The sequence below is a fragment of the Sus scrofa genome, chromosome 4, assembly GCF_054392235.1.
Source record: "Sus scrofa isolate SSC_HxYL_T2T_F1_AM1 chromosome 4, Sscrofa_HxYL_maternal_Yorkshire_Landrace_v2.0, whole genome shotgun sequence".
Classification (NCBI taxonomy): Eukaryota; Metazoa; Chordata; class Mammalia; order Artiodactyla; family Suidae; genus Sus; species Sus scrofa.
This window is the reverse complement of record NC_139386.1, coordinates 94,157,667-94,175,364: the sequence shown is the minus strand read 5'-3', so window position 1 is coordinate 94,175,364 and position 17,698 is coordinate 94,157,667. Positions and strand designations below refer to the sequence as shown.

The window sequence follows — 17,698 nt, the reverse complement described above, 5'->3', positions numbered from 1 at the left end:
TATTTCTATCAGTGGCGAATCAAAAGGTCCACTTCTTAAAGTTCCCATCGTGGTGCGGCGGAAACAAATTCACCTGGGAACCATGAGGTTGCACGTTCGATCGCTGGTCTTGCTCAATGGGTTAAGGATCAAGCGTTAGACCTCTAGCCTGCGAAACCTCCACATGTCGTAGGTGCAATAAAAAAAATAAAAGGTCCAATTCTTTCTTCTTTTTTTATTGTACTATACTTGACATACAATATTGTATTAGTTTTAGGTGCACAAATAGTGATTCAACATTTTTACACACTGCAGGTGGTTACCACACGATAAGTCTAGTTATCATCTGCTACCTTACAAAGTTAATACAATATGATTGACTCTATCCCCCATGCTGTACATTATAGCCTCATGATTTACCTTTCTTATAACTGGACATCTGCACTTCTTAACCCCTTCCCCCTTTTCGTTCCCCCAAACCCCCACCCCCCGGCAACCCAAAGAAGTCCTAAGGAAGTCCATCTCTTGAACCCCTACCCAAGGATTATATTTGGCCACAAACAATAGAAAAAAATCGTTATAGCAGCCTAAATAGGTCCAGTGGGTTATCTGCCACAAAACAAAAATTCCAAGGGTAAGAGTTCCTGTCATGGCTCAGCAGTTAACAAATCTGACTAGCATCCATTGGGACGCAGGTTTGATGCCTGGCCTTGCTCAGTGGGTTAAGGATCTGGCATTGCCGTGAGCTGTGGTGTAGGTTGCCGACTTGGCTCGGATCTGACATTGCTGTGGCTGTGGTGAAGACCAGCAGCTACAGCTCTGATTCAGCCCCTAGCCTGGGAACCTCCATATGCCGCAGGTGCAGCCCTAAAAAAAAAGGAAAAAAATATTCCAGGGTAGACAACACAGGACTGATGTGAGTCTCAATTATGTCAAGAGGGTACTTGACTTCTCTGATGCTCCTGCCTCACCACCCTCTGTATGTAGTGGTTTTTCAGCCTCATGATCACAGAATGGCTACCGTCTCTCCAATCTTCATATCTGTATCCTAAGGAGAAAGAAGAAAAAAGAAGGAACAAAGAGCAATTAGACTTCTGCTCACCAGCACTTTTTACATGGCCGTCACTAGATACAAAGGAGGCTGAGAATTTGAATATTTTGCTAGTGATATTAAAAGAAACAAGGGGTGGGGTGGGAGAGGGGATGGGATTGAAACAGAACCAAATCCACTACTAGAAACTATGATTTATCATGTTTTGGTCAACTTGAAATTTTTTTAAAGGCAAACTTAGAATTCCCCTTGTGGTGCCATGGAAACAAATCCGACTAGTATCCATGAGGATGCAGGTTCCATTCCTGGCCTCGCTCAGTGGGTTAAAGGACCTGGTGTTGCCATGAGTTGGTGTAGGTCACAGACGCAGCTTCCATCCCATGTTGCTATGGCTGTGGGCGAGCAGATATAGCTCCGATTCGACCCCTAGCCTAGGAACTTCCATATGCCGCAGGTGTGGCCCTAAAAAGCAAAAAAATTTAAAAATTAAATTATGGGCATTCATTTGATTATCTACATTTCTTTGATTATTATTGAAGTTTAACAATGATACCTTCTTGGAATTTTCATCCTAGCTGTACTAAACCTAGAAAATAATTTAAAAACAATGGTAATTTTTTTATTGCCATCTTTTTAGGGCGGCACCCAAAGCATATGGAGGGTCCCAGGCGAGGGGTCCAGTCAGAACTGCAGCTGCCAGACCACGCCACAGCCACAGCAGGATCTGAGCCGCATCTGCGACCTACACCACAGCTCTCAGCAACCCCAGATCCTTAACCCACTGAGCGAGGCCAGGGATCAAACCCGAGTCCTCGTGGATGCCAGTCGGGTTCACTAACCACTGAGACACAACGGGAACTCCAACACTGACTTCCTTATCATTGTTGGGCTTACTCTCTGCTTCCTAGTGCCTCTCCCCAGAGAGCATGGCCTCAAAGCAAAGACTCAAAAAGCCCTCCTCCATGTGCCTTTGTGTCTAATGGCTTGTGGGCTTGGGAGGAAAGGAGAGGGCCCATATGACAACAGGCTCTGCGGAGGCCACCACAGTGTAAGATGTATTCTGATATGGCAAAATGGCCCTGTTTCTAGGAATCACCAATTGGTCTTCTAGATTTTAAAGTCGATGCCTTAATGACTGGCAAGAGGCAAATGGTACCTTTGAGGGACCGCCCGGGTCCTTTTCCTTTTTGGGGGTGGGAGAGCCAGCATCCATTGCTGGGCCAGGGATCAAACCCAAGCCACAGCAGTAACCAGTGACAACACTGGAACCTTAACCTGCTGAGCCATCAGGGCACTCCCCAAGGTTCTTTTCCTTCGTATGGTTGGTGGGTACACAAGCATGTTCACTCTGAAAGATTATTAAGCTGTGAGCTTACAACCTGGGGATGCATATGGGTATATGAGACTTATTCTTCAAAAAGTTTATTTGATGAAAAAATTTTAGGAGTTCCTGTCGTGGTGCAGCAGAAACGGATACGACTAGCAACCATGAGGTTGCAGGTTCGATCCCTGGCCTTGCTCAGTGGGTTAAGGATCCAGCGTTGCTGTGAGCTGTGGTGTAGGTCGAAGACGAGGCTCAGATCTGGCATGGCTGTGGCTGTGGCGTGGGCTGGCGGCTACATCTCCCGTTAGACTCCTAACCTGGGAAGCTCCATATGCCGTGGGTGCGGCCCTAAAAAGACAAAAAAAGATAATATAAATAAATAAATAAATAAAAATGAAAAATAAATGTAAGTGGATCTCCCGTATTTTTACTTACTAAATCTGGCAGCCCTACCTGAGAAGAGATATTATGCCTCTCCCACCCTATTTGAGATTTTCTGCCCTAATCTATAGAGAGCGCAGCAGAAAGAGTGCAGTAGTGAGTGGTAGGGGATGTTATAATCAGATTTGCATTCTAAGCAAGAGTATAAAAGGTCTCATCTGGAGTTCCCGTGGTGGCACAGTGGATAACGAATCTGACTGGGAACACTGAGGTTGCAGGTTTGATCCCTGTCCTTGCTCAGTGGGTTAAGGATCCGGCGTTGCTGTGAGCTGTGGTTTGGGTCGCAGCTGCGGCTCGGATCCCATGTTGCTGTGGCTCTGGCGGAGGCGAGTGGCTACAGCTCCAATTGGACCCCTAGCCTGGGAACATCCATATGCCACGGGAGCAGCCCTAGAAAAGATAAAAAATTTAAAAATAATAAATAATAAAAATAACATAAAATGTCTCATCTGCACACAAGCCAGAACTGATGTCATCAGCGTCCTGTTTTCCCACAGATGATACACGGAGACCTCACTGGAACCTTTGGTTCCCGTTTGGAATAAGCACCTGAAGCTGGGAGCCCAGACCTTGCCGGCCACATGTATCCCTGAGGAGTGTCGTGTTGTGATTTACAATATGAAATATTAATTTGACCTCCATCCTGATTCTGGCCTAGAGGTCCTGAAACCTTTGGAATTTCAGAAGTGATCAAGAAAAAAGATGGGGGGGGGTGTCTTTGCTTATGTTAATGAAGTGAGAACCAGCCCTGTGATGTGAGGGATGAAAATTCCAATCCCACCTACTCAGACCCTCCTGGGAAAACAGAGGTGGGAATTTGAATCAATTACACTAATCAACGATTTCATCAATCATGCCTGTGTCATGAAGCCTCTGTAAAAACCCAAAAAAGGACAGGGTTTGGAGAGCTTCTGGGCTGGTGACTACGGGGACCCAGGGGACAGTGCCGGGCTCAGAAAGGCCAAGGAAGCTCTGTGCCCTTTCCCCCTACTGTGCCCCTGGACTCCCTCCCTCCCTCCAAGCTGGCTCTTCCTGAATTATGCTCTTTTATAATGAGCTTATCATCTGCAAAGTAAAACATTTCTTTGCGTTCTATGAGCCACTCCTGCAAATTAACTGAACCCAATGAGGAATCTTTGGCATCCCCAATCTATGGCCACTCAGTCAAAGTGCAGGTGACAATCTGGACTCCGTAAGTGGCACCTGAACTGGGAGACTCGAGGGACAGTCTTGTAGGACACAGGCTTTCACACTGGGACCTCAAACTGTCTCCTGGCATCTGTGGGTCAAAGTTTAGCTGAGTTGCAGGACACGCAGCTGGTGGTCTATGAATTTCTTGGTGCTCTGAGAACCATCCCCAAGGAAGCACATTGGAACCGCCACTCGAATCATTTTGGGAACATGGTTCTGAGTATCAAAGGCAGGGGAATAAAGGGAGCAGGCAGTTTGACCCTGCCATTTCTTTCTTTCCTACTGAATCTCAATCATCATCATCTTTTCTTCTTCATGATGTTTATTGGATTAACCAAGAACTGCATGGTAGGAAAATTCACAAGATTTTCCTCTGGTCTTCAGTCTCACTCAGGAGTTCCCTAGAAAGAAGGGGAAAACATGTATGCTGGGACCTGAGACTTGACGCTCCAAACCCAGGGGGTCTAAAGAGGAAATCCACAGAACAAGAGGCATTATTTTGAAAAGATCCTTCCGGGTCTCAGTCACTTTGTACAAAGAACTCAAAAACACAGAATGGGAAAAAAACGAGGTTTATTCTCCTCTCCTCCTTGTTAGCATTCTGTGTTTCCATCTCTGAGAACCTGGGGTTAGGACTGGGCTCCACGTCTCCCACCACCCAGCTCTCAGCGGTAGAACAGGAGCACAGCAGCCTCAGTTATCTCCTGGCTGGAGCTGTAAGCAACGTGTCTTCCATATCCGTTCCAGTCAAAGGCGGAGAAATCCCCACACTGCACAGGATTGCCCTCTGGGAAGAATCCTCCTCCACCAATGCAGTGCTGGGAGCAGAGAGAAGAGACATAGAGAGGGGTGTGCTGGGGACACCACTGAGACTTAGTGGGACAATTGCAGGTATCTGTGGTTGTGGTCCTAATTGGCTTTGCCCCAATCCCAGGTAAAACTTCTCCCTCCAGTGGACGCTGAGGTCATGCTCTTTCCTGAAATCCTTTCTACCTTTTTTATAGTTCTTCTCCGTCCCCTCAGCCCCTCTTTGGCTCAATCAGTCCCCCAGCTGCTCTTCTTCACGGCTCTGTCCACACCTCACTCTCCCGATTATGGCTCCTCACCTCCCATGACATACCAGCATGATCATATGGCGTCAGTCTCCTCCTCAGTCTCTGCTTGAAAACCCATATCCAAAGCCACCTGGAGATCTCCACCTAGATGGCTCTAGATCTAAAACGCCATTGAGCAAAACCCAATGAATTCTCTCTCTTGCTGCCCCTGAACTTAGTCCTCTTCTTGTCACCCATCCTAATGGATACCACAGCGTTGGGGGTATAGTGGTGAGCATAGCTGCCTTCCACCATCATGGATAGAACTAAGTCACCCAAAACGAAAACCTGAAGTCTCTTCAGTCTCCCTCACTTTCCATGCCCCATATTCGTTAGCGCCTCAAGAACTGTAGACTCCATTGCCTGTGTATCCACCCTTGCTCATCCAACCTTATCAAGAAGATGCTGCCTTGGAGTTCCCATCATGGCTCAGCGGAAACAAGTCTGGCTGGCATCCATGAGGACGCAGGTACGATCCCTGGCCTCACTCGGTGGGTTGGGTATCCGAGCTGTGGTATAGGTCACAGATGTGGCTTGGCTCCAGCATTGCTGTGGCTGTGGTGTAGGCCAGCAGCTACAGCTCTGATTCAGCCCCTAGCCTGAGAACCTCCATGGGTGCAACCCTAAAGCAAAAGAAGAAGAAGAAGGATGTTGGAGAATACGTTCATGACCTCAACATGTAGAAATATTTTGTAAACCGAGCATTCAAGTACTAATCATATGTGAGGATATAGATATTGGACTTCACTGGCAATAATCATGTCCAGTGCTCACAAGATAAAAACTTTCAGTTATAAAATAACTCCTAACAGTATGGTACTGGTATCAAGACAGACAGACAGAGACAGACAAGTGGAACAGAATTGTGAACCCAGTAATTAACCCTGACACCTATGGTCAATTAATCTTTGCATAGGAGGCAGGAGAATAAAATGGGAAGAAGAAAGTCTATTCAGCAAGCATTGCTGGACAGCTGCATGCAAAACAATGAAACTAGAACACACCCTCACGCCATGCACAAAAATAATCTCAAAATGGCCGAAAGACTGAAATATAAGACAAGACACCATCAAACTCCTGGAAGAGAACACAGGAAAAACATTCTCTGACATTAACCTCATGAATATTTCCTCAGGTCAGTCTCCCAAGGCAACAGAAATAAGAGCAAAAATAAACCAATGGCACCCAATCAAACCTACAAGCTTTTGCACAGCAAAGGAAACCAAAAAGAAAACAAAAAGACAACTTACAGAATGGGAGAAAATAGTTTCAAATGATGCAATGGACGAGGGCTTAATCTCTAGGATATACAAGCAACTTATACAACTCAACAGCAAAAAAGCCAACCGCCCAATGGAAAAATGGGCAAAAGACCTGAACAGACTGTTCTCCAAGGAAGATACACAGATGGCCAGCAAACACGTGAAAAAATGCTCTACATCGCTGATTATAAGAGAAATGCAAATCAAAACTACCATGAGGTACCACCTCACACCAGTCAGAATGGCCATCTTTAATAAGCCCACAAATAACAAGTGCTTGAGGGGCTGTAGAGAAAAGGGAATCCTCCTGCACCGTCGGTGGGAATGTAAGCTGGTACAGCCACTATGGAGAACAGTATGGAGCTACCTTAGAAATCTATACATAGAACTACCATATGACCCAGCAATCCCACTCTTGGGCATATATTAGGACAAAACTTTCCTTAAAAAAGACACATGTACCCGCATGTTCATTGCAGAACTATTCACAATAGCCAAAACATGGAAACAACCCAAATGTCCATCAACAGACGATTGGATTAGGAAGATGTGGTATATATATAGACACAATGGAATACTACTCAGCCATTAAAAAAGAATGACACAACACCATTTGCAGCACCATGGATGGAACTAGAGACTCTCATACTGAGTGAAATAAGTCAGAAAGAGAAAGACAAATACCATATGATATCACTTATAACTGGAATCTAATATACAGCACAAATGAACGTTTCCACGGAAAAGAAAATAATAGACTTGGAGAATAGACTTGTGGCTGCCCGGTGGGGAGACAGGGAGGGAGTGGGAGGCTTCAGGAGCTTGGGGTTAATGGATGCAAACTATTGCTCTTGGAATGGATTTACAGTGAGATCCCCTGCTGTGTAGCACTGAGAACTATGTCTAGATACTTACGTCACAACACAACAATAGGAGGAAAAAGTATGAATACGTGTATGTGTAAATTGGCCCCATGCTGTACAGCAGAAAAAATAAATAAATAAAGACATGAGGGGAAAAAAAAAACCCTTCTCTCATACAAAATAAAATAAAACAAAACAAAACAAAACAAAATGAGTCCTGGGGGAGTTCCCGTTGTGGCACAGCAGAAACGAATCTGACTAGGAACCATGAGGTGGTGGGTTCGATCCCTGGCCTCGCTCAGTGGGTTAAGGATCCTGCCTAGCTGTGAGCTGTGGTGTAGGTTGCAGAAATGGCCCGAATCCCACATTGCTGTGGCTGTGGCTGTGGCATATGCCAGCAGCTATAGCTCCGATTCGACTCCCAGCCTGGGAACCTCCATAGGCCACAGGTGCCACCCTAAAAAGCAAACAAAATAAAATAAAAATAAAAATAAATAAAATAAGTCCTGGGGATGAAATGGCGACTATAGTTAAGAATACTGTATTGTATGTGATAAAAGTTACTAAGAGAATAGATCTTCAAAGTTCTTATCACAAGAAAACATTATTTGTGGCAATGTGTGGTGGTGGATGGTGACTGGCTCTACTATGCTGATCATGTCACGATTTATAAATACATAGAATCATTATGTTACACCCCGGAACTCATACACTGATACATGTCAATCATATCTCAATTTTTAAAAGAATGATAACAATTGAAAAATTATGTCTACAAAGTACCATCGAAAGAGTCAAAAGACGTAGTTCCCATCGTGGCTCAGTGGCTAACGAGTCCGACTAGGAACCATGAAGTTTCGGGTTCGATCTCTGGCCTTGCTCAGTAGGTTAAGGATCCAGTGTTGCGGTGAGCTGTGCTGTAGGTCACAGACGTGACTCGGATCTGGTGTAGCTGTGGCTCTGCCAAAGGCCGGCAGCTACAGCTCCAATTAGACCCCTAGCCTGGGAACCTCCATATGCCGCAGGTGTGGCCCTAGAAAAGGCAAAAAACAAGTGACAAAAAAAAAAAAAAAGAGTAAAAAGGCAAGCCACGGAGAAACACATCAACACACCCCCTGCAGGTGAACACACACACACAAATGCACAAATCATGGGTCTTCCCAAACTCACATGTTCAGTGTTGCAGCCAGTGACTCTCATCCCAGCACACAGGGCGTTGGCTGCTCTCTCGTTATTAAACACCCTGAACTGGACAAATCCTGCCACAAATTCCGCTGGAAAAGAAGAGGCAGAGAAAGAGCCAAGGATTCGAAGGAGGAGCTAGAACCAGCTTCCCTTTGACTAGTTCAGGATGCCCTAAACCAACAGGGCAGGGAGCCCAGCACCTCTGCGGACAGTGGCTGCTACATCCTGGCCCTGAGCTTACATGGAAGAGAAATTCTCCTCTTCGGGGGCAAGAAGACCAAGGCTGGGGCTCACAAGAGGTCACTTGTCTGCCTAAGGCTTTCGGAGAACTTAGACTCCACTGAAAGATCAGCAAGCACAGTGCCCGAGGTCCAGCAGGAATAAACAATGATGGGATGGGCCATCCGCTCCTGCTGGCACACTTTGCATCCAGTTACCATGAGCTTTTATGTTCCCACCTACCATTCCTTGCTTTCTTATCCTCCCGCTAAAGACTTAAGTTCTGTGGCTTTATTTTGCTGAAAAATACGCCTTTTTAAAAATCATAGGTATCCGGGAGTTCCCGAGTGGTACAGCAGAAATGAATCCAACTAGGAACCATGAGGTTGTGGGTTCAATCCCTGGCCTTGCTCAATGGCTTAACTATCCGGCGTTGCCGGGAGCTGTTGTATAGGTCACAGATGCGGCTTGGATCCTGCGCTGCTGTGGCTGTGGTGCAGGCCAGCAACTGTAGCTCCGATTAGACCCCCACCCCTGGAATCTCCATATGTGGCAGGAGCGGCACCCCCCGAAAAAAAATACTAATAATAATAGGTATCCATCATAACTAATGTGAATTTTCCTCACCACTTTCGAATGTTCTCACCTGTCAACATTAGCCTAAATTTGCCTTAACTATTACAAGAGGTCTTACAGGCTTTTGGTTAAGAAGCCTGAGTTTAGAGCCTATAAAATGGAGAAGGTAGGAATTCTAACATCATAGTTTTCTCATGATAATTAAATGTCACTGAACCATGGCAAGTTCCTCTATAGGAGTTCCCGTCATGGCAGAGCGGAAACAAATCTGACTAGGAACCATGAGGTTGCAGGTTCTATCCCTGGCCTCACTCAGTGGGTTAACGATCCAGCGTTGCCCTGAGCTGTGGTATAGGTCTCAGACTCGGCTCAGATCCTGCATTGCTGTGGCTATGGTGTAGGCTGGCAGCTACAGCTCCAATTGGACCCATAGCCTGGAACCTCCATATCCTGCAGGTACGGCCCTAAAGAGAAAAAAAGAAAAAGAAAAAGTTCCTCTGTAAGAGCTTGGCACCTTGAACATGCTCGATAAGTGCTAGCAAGTATTAATTGTTGGTATTTACACTTGCTCCAAGAGTGCGGGAAAGGACTGATGACTGGGCTTGGGAAGCAGACACTCACTTTGTCCATAGGGTGAGTAATAAGACGCAGTTTTCTGAGCATCGCCATAGTCATAGACAACAGGAATGGCTGGGCCATTGTCAGTCCAACATTTCCCTATTCCGTATTTCACTGGGTATTTCTGCAAGGACCCAAAACAGAGGCTGTGTGAGGCCAGTAGAGAGGCTGCCACATGGGGAAGTCGGGGGTTTAGCGCCCTCAGTTCTCTTGTTATGTAGAAATCGGCCTGGATAACAGGGATTCCCTTCTCTCCACAGCCAGGTCCCTCACCAGCCTCCAGCCCCTTGTCCTCCTCCCTCGCTGCCCCCATTCCCTCTCCCACAGGGCTCTCCCCCTGCCTGGCCCATTATCCCTCTGAAAGAGGCAGCCCAGGTATCACAGTGACCCACAGGTAGGAGAAAGCCAAACACAGGCACCTGCTAGTGAAAAGGGACCCAGAGCAGACGGACTCCTTACCCCAAGACCTGGCTCTCCATTCACCAAAGGAAGAACCCCCCACCCACAGCCAGTGGCCCCATATACCTGGTAGAGTCCAAACAGATTATGTCCCAGGCTCTGGAAGAATCCAGTATTGGTGCGGTACCTCAGCAAGGAGCTGTTCCTCCACTGCTGCAGGGGAGACCGGTTGGGCACATGCCAGATGCCCAGGTCCCGGGCTTGGATGTCATAGTAGCCAGGGTTCTAGAGAGTGACATGCAATGAGCCTGACCAGCCCATGAAGCCCAACCAGCAGCAGACCCCACACTCAGCCCTCTGCTGAGTTGAGAGGTCTGGGCTCCAGGCGCACAGGTGGCCAGCAGCACTCAGACACCCCCTTCCACTAGGTGGCAGTGCCTCACCACCCAGCAGACTGCCTGGGAGGAGGTTGTGATTCAAGACATGGAATGCTGGAGCTCCCATCGTGGCTCAGTGGTTAATGAATCTGAGGTTGCGGGGTCGATCCCTGGCCTCGCTCAGTGTGTTAAGGATCTGGCATTGCCTCGAGCTGTGCTGTAGGTTGCAGATGCGGCTCAGATGCCGCACTGCTGTGGCTGTGGCATAGGCTGGTGGCTACAGCTCTGATTAGACCCCTAACCTGAGAACCTCTCTATGCGGGTGCGGCCCTACAAAAGACAAAAGACAAAAAAAAAAAAAAAGACATGGAATCCTCTCTTTCTCCCTCCCCAGCCCTACCGCCACACCCCCACCCTCCACCCTCCCTTCCACACCCTGGGGTCCAGCCACACACAGCAACTACCCTTTCCTAGCTGGGTGGTCAGGGCCACCAACCTTGTAGTCATCACTGGTGGCCGCCTCTGCAGACCCAAAGGTGTTGTAATTGGCCCAGTTGCCATCTCCCTCGGGGTAGTCGGCCCTGCTGCCCTGCTGACTAGACCAGCGGTCACCCAACGTGCATTTCCCAGCCATGAGATTCTCGTGCACACTGGCCACCAGGGTCCAGCCACCACCCCCAGACGTCATGTCACAGAAGGTCTGGTAGACGACACCATTCTCAGTGCGGAGGAAATACAGGCCATCTGCAGAGGGAACCAGCCCACAGGCCCCTGTCTGAGACCACAGGGTTCTTCTCAAGACCCCCACCCAGAAAGACCCTCGGAATCAAGAATGCGTTCAGGAGTTCCCATCGTGGCACAGCAGAAATGAATCTGACTAGGAACCATGAGGTTGCGGGTTCCATCCATGGCCTCACTCAGTGGGTTAAGGATCCGACATTGCCATGAGCTGTGGTATAGGTCACAGACTACAATTACAACTACAACTCGGAACTGGCGTTGCTGTGGCTGTGGTGTAGGCTGGCAGCTACAGCTCCAATCCAACCCCTAGCCTGGGAACCTCCTTATGCCACAGGTGTGGCCCGAAAAAGCCAAAAATAGAAAAAAAAGAAAAGAAAGAAAGGCCCTAAAAAGCTAAAAAGAAAAGAAAAGAAAAGAAAAAGAAAGGAAGCAAGAAAGAAAAGAATGGATTCAGAAGGCTCCACACAATCCATTTGCTGGAGGACAATTCGCTTCACATCATCTATGAGCAGGGACATGCCTGCCTTTGCTCCCTGCTATCTTTTCAAAGCCTTTATAGAGCAAACATCCTAGAAGACAGAGATGGTAACTCCCTCTGAACAGCGCCTCCTTCTCTGGCCAGGAGAGGCCAGAAATCAGCACCCAACCACATCAGGATGTGGCCTCTACAAGTCAGAGTAAATGGCAGGCACGGTCACTGCCTGTTAGATAACATTCAGGTTCCCTAAGCCCAGAGATCCTCTCCTGGACCCATGTGCAGTGGGCCGGCCAAAAACAAAAAAAAATAAATAAAATGAAAACGAAAATAAAAAGGCTTGCCCAACCTTTTCCAGCCCCATCTGTCAGCCTGCTTGGCAAACCCACTGCATCTTCAGATGTCTCCTGGCCCTACTCACATCACCCTGTTGGGACTGGGATCGGGGAGACAGCACAGGGAAAAGCTGATACTCTGACTACTGCTGTGGCTGTGAATAACACATTCTCTGTCTCCACCTCAGGAGGCTCGTCTTTTCTGCCAGCATCTATGAAACTGCGGCAGGCTAACACTTTAGCTGAAAAAGAGGGAAATAGCTTAGACTCATCACAGCTCTGCCCACCAGCCTAAGAGTCACCTGGATCACTGCATTCTCCCTGTGTTCAGAAAATCATGTCTGCTGTGCCAGAGGCAGGGGGGCCCCAAAAGCCTCAGTATTCCCACTGGACAGCTCCTTGGCTGGAAGCTGGACTCAGAGCAGACACGCAATTCGGGCACATTCCTCTTGATCTCCATGACTGGGATCTCCTTTAGATTAAAAATAATAATAATAATTTAAAAAGCCAAAAGGGGATGTGCTGGACTAGTTTATTACTCACCACCTGCTCTATGGCAACTTTCTTTGATTTCCTTGCAGCTCCGAGGCAGGAAAGACAGAAAAGGGGCACACGATTCGTTCTCCGGGAACCATTCCACAGACTGGGTCGCTGCTAGAGGATGTGGAGATAATTCTCATTAAGAGTCTGATGCCACCGAACCACCCTTCCTGGTCATGGGCTCCCAGCCTCTGCCCACTTCATTTGCTCATCACTGTGCTGTGAGGCCCCAGAGGTCAGGGTCCTCTCTGCTAAGACCAGCTGGCACACATCTAGTACAGACGCAACACTCAAATTCTTCTGCTCAACTAAAACGAAAACTGGGGAGTTCCCGTAGTGGCACAGTGGAAATGAATCTGACTAGCAACCATGAGGTTGCAGGTTCGATCCCTGGCCTCGCTCAGTGGGTTAAGGTTCTGGTGTTGCCGTGAGCTGTGGTGTAGGTTGCAGACACGGCTCGGAACCCTCGTTGCTGTGGCTGTGGTGTAGGCCAGTGGCTACAGCTCCGATTAGACCCCTAGCCTGGGAACCTCCATATGCCGCAGGTGTGGCCCTAAAAAGCAAAATAAATAAATAAGAGAACACAGAAAATTGTAACAAATTCTGAGGGGCTAGGAGAGAAGTTTAAAAATAAAAATAAGTAAAATTTAGAAATGAAAACTATGGACTTCCCTTGTTGCACAGCGGGTTAAGGATCCAACGATGTCACTACCGTTGCATATGTTCAACCCCTGGCCCAGGAACCTCCACATGGGGAGCATGAGGCCAAAAAAATGTCACTGTGCCTATTCTGAGGGGTAGAATTGTGAGAATGGGGATCAGTCAAGGTTGTTCCCTGGACACAGCCCTCACCACCCAGCCCCCTCTAGGATCTCTAGGCCAGAGCCATAGGAGTAGGAGTATCTAGAAGGAAACTGCCTTTTTTATTTTTTTAATATTTATTTATTTGTTTATTTATTTTGTCTTTTTGCCTTTTCTAGGGCTGCTCCCGTGACATATGGAGGTTCCCAGGCTAGGGATCAAATCGGAGCTGCAGCCACCGGCCTACACCAGAGCCACAGCAACGCGGGATCCGAGGCACGTCTGCAACCTACACCACAGCTCACGGCAACACCAGATCCTTAACCCACTGAGCGAGGCCAGGGATCGAACCCGCAACCTCATGGTCCCTAGTCGGATTCGTTAACCACTGCGCCATGACGGGAACTCCGGGAACAGTCTTTTTAGAAAAAAATAAAATAGAGTTAATTAATAATATTGTGTTAGTCTCTAGAGTATAGCCAAGTAATTTGGAGATATACATATAGATATTCTTTTTCAGATTCTTTTCAATTATAAGTTTTTACACAATTTTGAGTATAGTTCCCTGTGCTACACAGGAGGTCCTTGTTGTTTGACTATTTTATATACAGTAGCATGTGCATATTAATTCCAAACTCCTAATTTCTCTCTCTCCTCCCCTAGCTCACCCAGAAGGGGGCAGTCTTTACCATGCCGCCCCTGAGCCTCCTCTGTCATACAGCCCTGACCACCAGCTCCTTCAGGGAATCCCCAGGCCAAGGCCATAGGAGAAGGAGTAGCAACAACGGAACAGACTTTACCATGGCTCCCCAGAGCCAGCCAGCCAACCTAACGCACAGAGTGGAGCCCCAGGGTGTGGCTTAACTAACACCCTACCTTCTTCAGACCAGACCCACGGAGAAGCCAGCAATCAGCACCCAGGACACATCAGGTTGGCTGCAAGGTTGGCCTCTGTGCATCTCCATGACTTCCCCTCTGTGTTAGGACTTCAGCCTGCAGCCCAGCTTCTAGTCCCTCTGCTCCTCTGCACACCTCAGGGCAGCTGAAGAAACTGCTGCTCCTCAGAGACTTACCTGCACTCTGCCCTCTGGTGGCCACAGAGAGGAACAGCAGGAGGCAGAATCGGGCCCCAAAACTCCTCTAAGGGGAAAAAGAGATGCCTAAGGTTACTGGCTGGACCATCCTTTCTTTTCCTCCCATCCTTTCTCCCTGAACTTTCTGAGTAAGTGTTAGGGGCTACATGGGGGCTCATTGTTAAAATGGCTCTTTATGCTGACCCATGAGACTGACCACCTTGCTCAGGGGACATCCTGTTTTCGCCACTGGTGCCTCCTTTTCCAAGACTATGAGACTCTTTCCCCCCTTTCACTGTGGGACACCACACACCTCCAGCTTTCTCAAGATTATGAGACCAGGAGTTCCCGTCGTGGCGCAGTGGTTAACAAATCCGACTAGGAACCATGAGGTTGCGGGTTCGGTCCCTGCCCTTGCTCAGTGGGTTGACGATCTGGTGTTGCCGGGAGCTGTGGCATAGGTTGCAGATGCAGCTCGGATCCCACGTTGCTGTGGCTCTGGCGTAGGCCGGAGGCTACAGCTCCGATTTGACCCCTAGCCTGGGAACCTCCATATGCCGAGGGAGCAACCCAAGAAATAGCAAAAAAGACCAAAAAAAAAAGGATTATGAGACCACCCTACCGTGAGACACCTCTGACTTCCCATGACTGTGTGACCACCAGAGTCCAGCTGCAGGCGAAAGATAAACTAAACTCCCCACGCTTCAGGGAATCCAATTTCCCATCCTGGGAGATTAAGAAGGCCCCGAGAGAAGGGTGGGGGGCGGGGCGCTGGCTCTTCTCAAGGGTCAGTCACCCTCTCCTTTTCCCTCTAATAAATTTTCTTCTCTTTGCCTGAACACACTCTTTTTCTCCGCACTCACCTTACACTAAGAAAACCTCAAATGGAAAGGTTATGGGCTTCTAGCCGTTGGGGAACCTCCTCGAATAGCCCCCACCCCTATCCAGCCCTACAAATACTTCACTGGCCATGGGCTCCTTTCTCCTTAAATCCCTCCCCATCCCTGAGACCAAGACCAGACCTGAGCTGGCATCTTGCCTCCCCACACGCAGACCATCTCTCAGACTCAGAAACACCTTCCTCACAGCACAGAGAGCTCCCTCCTTTCCTTCCTCACAGATGCCAGGAGCTGAGAACTCCCTGCCAGGTGGAGGCTCAGGGCTACTGTCTGCAGTAGAGTCCTGATGGGGGGCAAGTGTTGAGCTTTTATGGGGAGAGCAAGCATGCAGGCCCTGCCCGGCCCTGCCCACTGCAGGCTGCAGGCCCTGCCCTCCGGGCCTCCTCCCCTTGAAGGTCCCAGGGCATCAGCCTCTGGCAACAAGAAGAAATGTGTGACTGGCTGGAGAACCAGGAAGCAGTGCTTTTGGTCACACAAGTGACAGCCACCCCCTGAGGAGGGGGAACCCTGTTCAGGGCACACATAGCGAGCGTGATGTAACAACCTGTCGGGATGGATGGGTGCTTACAGTTCTTCCCTGAAGCTTGTCCTGCTCCCAAGTCAGATGCCCAGTGCCTCACAGACCTCTGCCAAGACAGCCTCCTTCAAGTCTCTCCTGAAACTTCTCCACGTGCCTTCCCTGACACTGTCACTCCCAGACAAAGCTGGTGCTGTACACTGTCCAAACCCAAATTATGACATGTCTCACCCTGTCGTTTCATTCCTTTATCTACATTTTGGTTAGAAATGATTGAATAGGGGAGTTCCCCTCGTGGCGCAACAGAAACGAATCCGACTAGGAAACATGGGGTTGCAGGTTCGATTCCCGGCCTTTCTCAGTGGGTTAAGGATCTGGCATGGCCATGAGCTGTGGTGTAGGTCACAGATGCGGCTCAGATTCTGCGTTACTGTGGCTGTGGCACAGCCCAGAAGCTGTAGCTCTGATTTGACCCCTAGCCTGGGAACCTCTACATGCCACAGATGTGGCCCTAAAAAGCAATATAAATAAATAAATATTAAAAATCATTGCACTTCTCACTTAAAAAAAAAAAAAAAAAAAAAAAGAAGAGTTCTCGTCATGGCTCTGTGTCTACCGAATCCGACTGGGAACCATGACATTGCAGGTTCAATCCCTGGCCTTGCTCAGTGGGTTAAGGATTCCGCATTGCTGTGGCTGTGGTGTAGGCAGGCGGCTACAGATCTCATTCGACCCTTAGCTTGGGAACCTCCATATGCTGTGGGAGCAGCCCAAGAAAATGGCAGAGATGAAAGAAAGAAAGAAAGAAAGAAAGAAAGAAAGAAAGAAAGAAAGAAAGAAAGAAAGAAAGAAAGAAAGAAAGAAAGAAAGAAAGGAAGGAAGAAGGAAGGAAGGAAGGAAGGAAGGAAGGAAGGAAGGAAGGAAGGAAGGAAGGAAGAAAAGAAAGAAAGAAAGGAAGAAATTATTGAATAGGGAATTCCTGTTTTGACTCAGGGGGATAAGAACCATGCATTGTCTCTGTAGGGATGGGGGTTCCATCTCTGGCCTCGCTCAGTGGGTTAAGAGTAGGGCATTACCATAAGCTGTAGCATAGGCCCCAGATGCAGCTCCAATCTGACTCCTAGCCCGGAAACTTCCATATGCCACTGGTGCGGCCATAAATGGGAAGAAGTAATAATAATTGAACACTTACACAACACTGCAAAAATAAATATATTACAAACACACACATATAGCTTTGACCAAGTTTCCCTTATTGATAGTATTTTACCCCATGTATTATGCATGCCATTTCTCTATATGCACACACAAACACACGCAAATGTTTTTTTCTGAACAAACTGAGGGTTACATATATGAAGGCCCTTTCCCTTAGAGGACTGTGTATTTGCCTAGTAGGGATATTCTCATATGTAACTGATACCGGAAAGATGATACCAGAATCTGGATTCTTGTTCACGGCAGTCAAGGAATGAACTCCGAGAACACACAGGCAGCAAGCAAGCAAAGTCTTTACTAAAGGCAAGCAGATAGTTCCCAGGGCTGCTGGGAGCAGGGAGAAGAGGCCCCTTCTTTATTGTCCTATGGGGGTTTTTATTCCTTAAGCATGGGAAGGGGCACCAACGTGGGGTCCGGAAAGATGTCGTTTTCTCCCACTGGCCTTGCTCAATTACCTATATCGGTCCTTGTCCAGTAGGGATTTGGGGGTTGGAAATGTCCCATGTAAGTTTTATGGTTT

General features: G+C 48.0%; 1 protein-coding gene across 2 annotated transcripts; it reads right to left on the bottom strand.

Annotated features, from left to right (window-relative positions):
• Positions 1 to 4,542: 4,542 nt before the first annotated feature.
• On the bottom strand, positions 4,543 to 15,726 carry LOC110260310 (intelectin-2). 2 transcript variants are annotated; one of them, XM_085021240.1, is made up of 8 exons: positions 15,167 to 15,726; positions 14,545 to 14,611; positions 12,674 to 12,784; positions 11,076 to 11,323; positions 10,329 to 10,487; positions 9,807 to 9,927; positions 8,376 to 8,479; positions 4,543 to 4,804 (listed from the first exon to the last, which is right to left on the bottom strand). In XM_085021240.1, the coding sequence occupies exons 1-8, from the start codon at positions 15,188 to 15,190 to the stop codon at positions 4,652 to 4,654; spliced, it is 987 nt and encodes a 328-aa protein (XP_084877366.1). In that variant the 5' UTR covers positions 15,191 to 15,726; the 3' UTR covers positions 4,543 to 4,651. The 2 variants fall into 2 exon arrangements, with proteins under 2 accessions (XP_084877366.1, XP_020945212.1); XM_021089553.2 differs by having other exon boundaries at positions 15,567 to 15,726.
• Between the last annotated feature and the right edge of the window lie 1,972 nt (positions 15,727 to 17,698).

Coding starts and splice junctions, on each gene's coding strand:
- LOC110260310 (XM_021089553.2), bottom strand. CDS start 15,602: ATGGTCTGCGTGTGGGGAGGCAAGATGCCAGCTCAG. Junction 14,612..15,566: donor GAGGCAAGATGCCAGCTCAG/GTCTGGTCTTGG, acceptor TTTTCCCCTTAG/AGGAGTTTTGGGGCCCGATT. Junction 4,805..8,375: donor CTGGCTGCAACACTGAACAT/GTGAGTTTGGGA, acceptor CTCTGCTCCCAG/CACTGCATTGGTGGAGGAGG.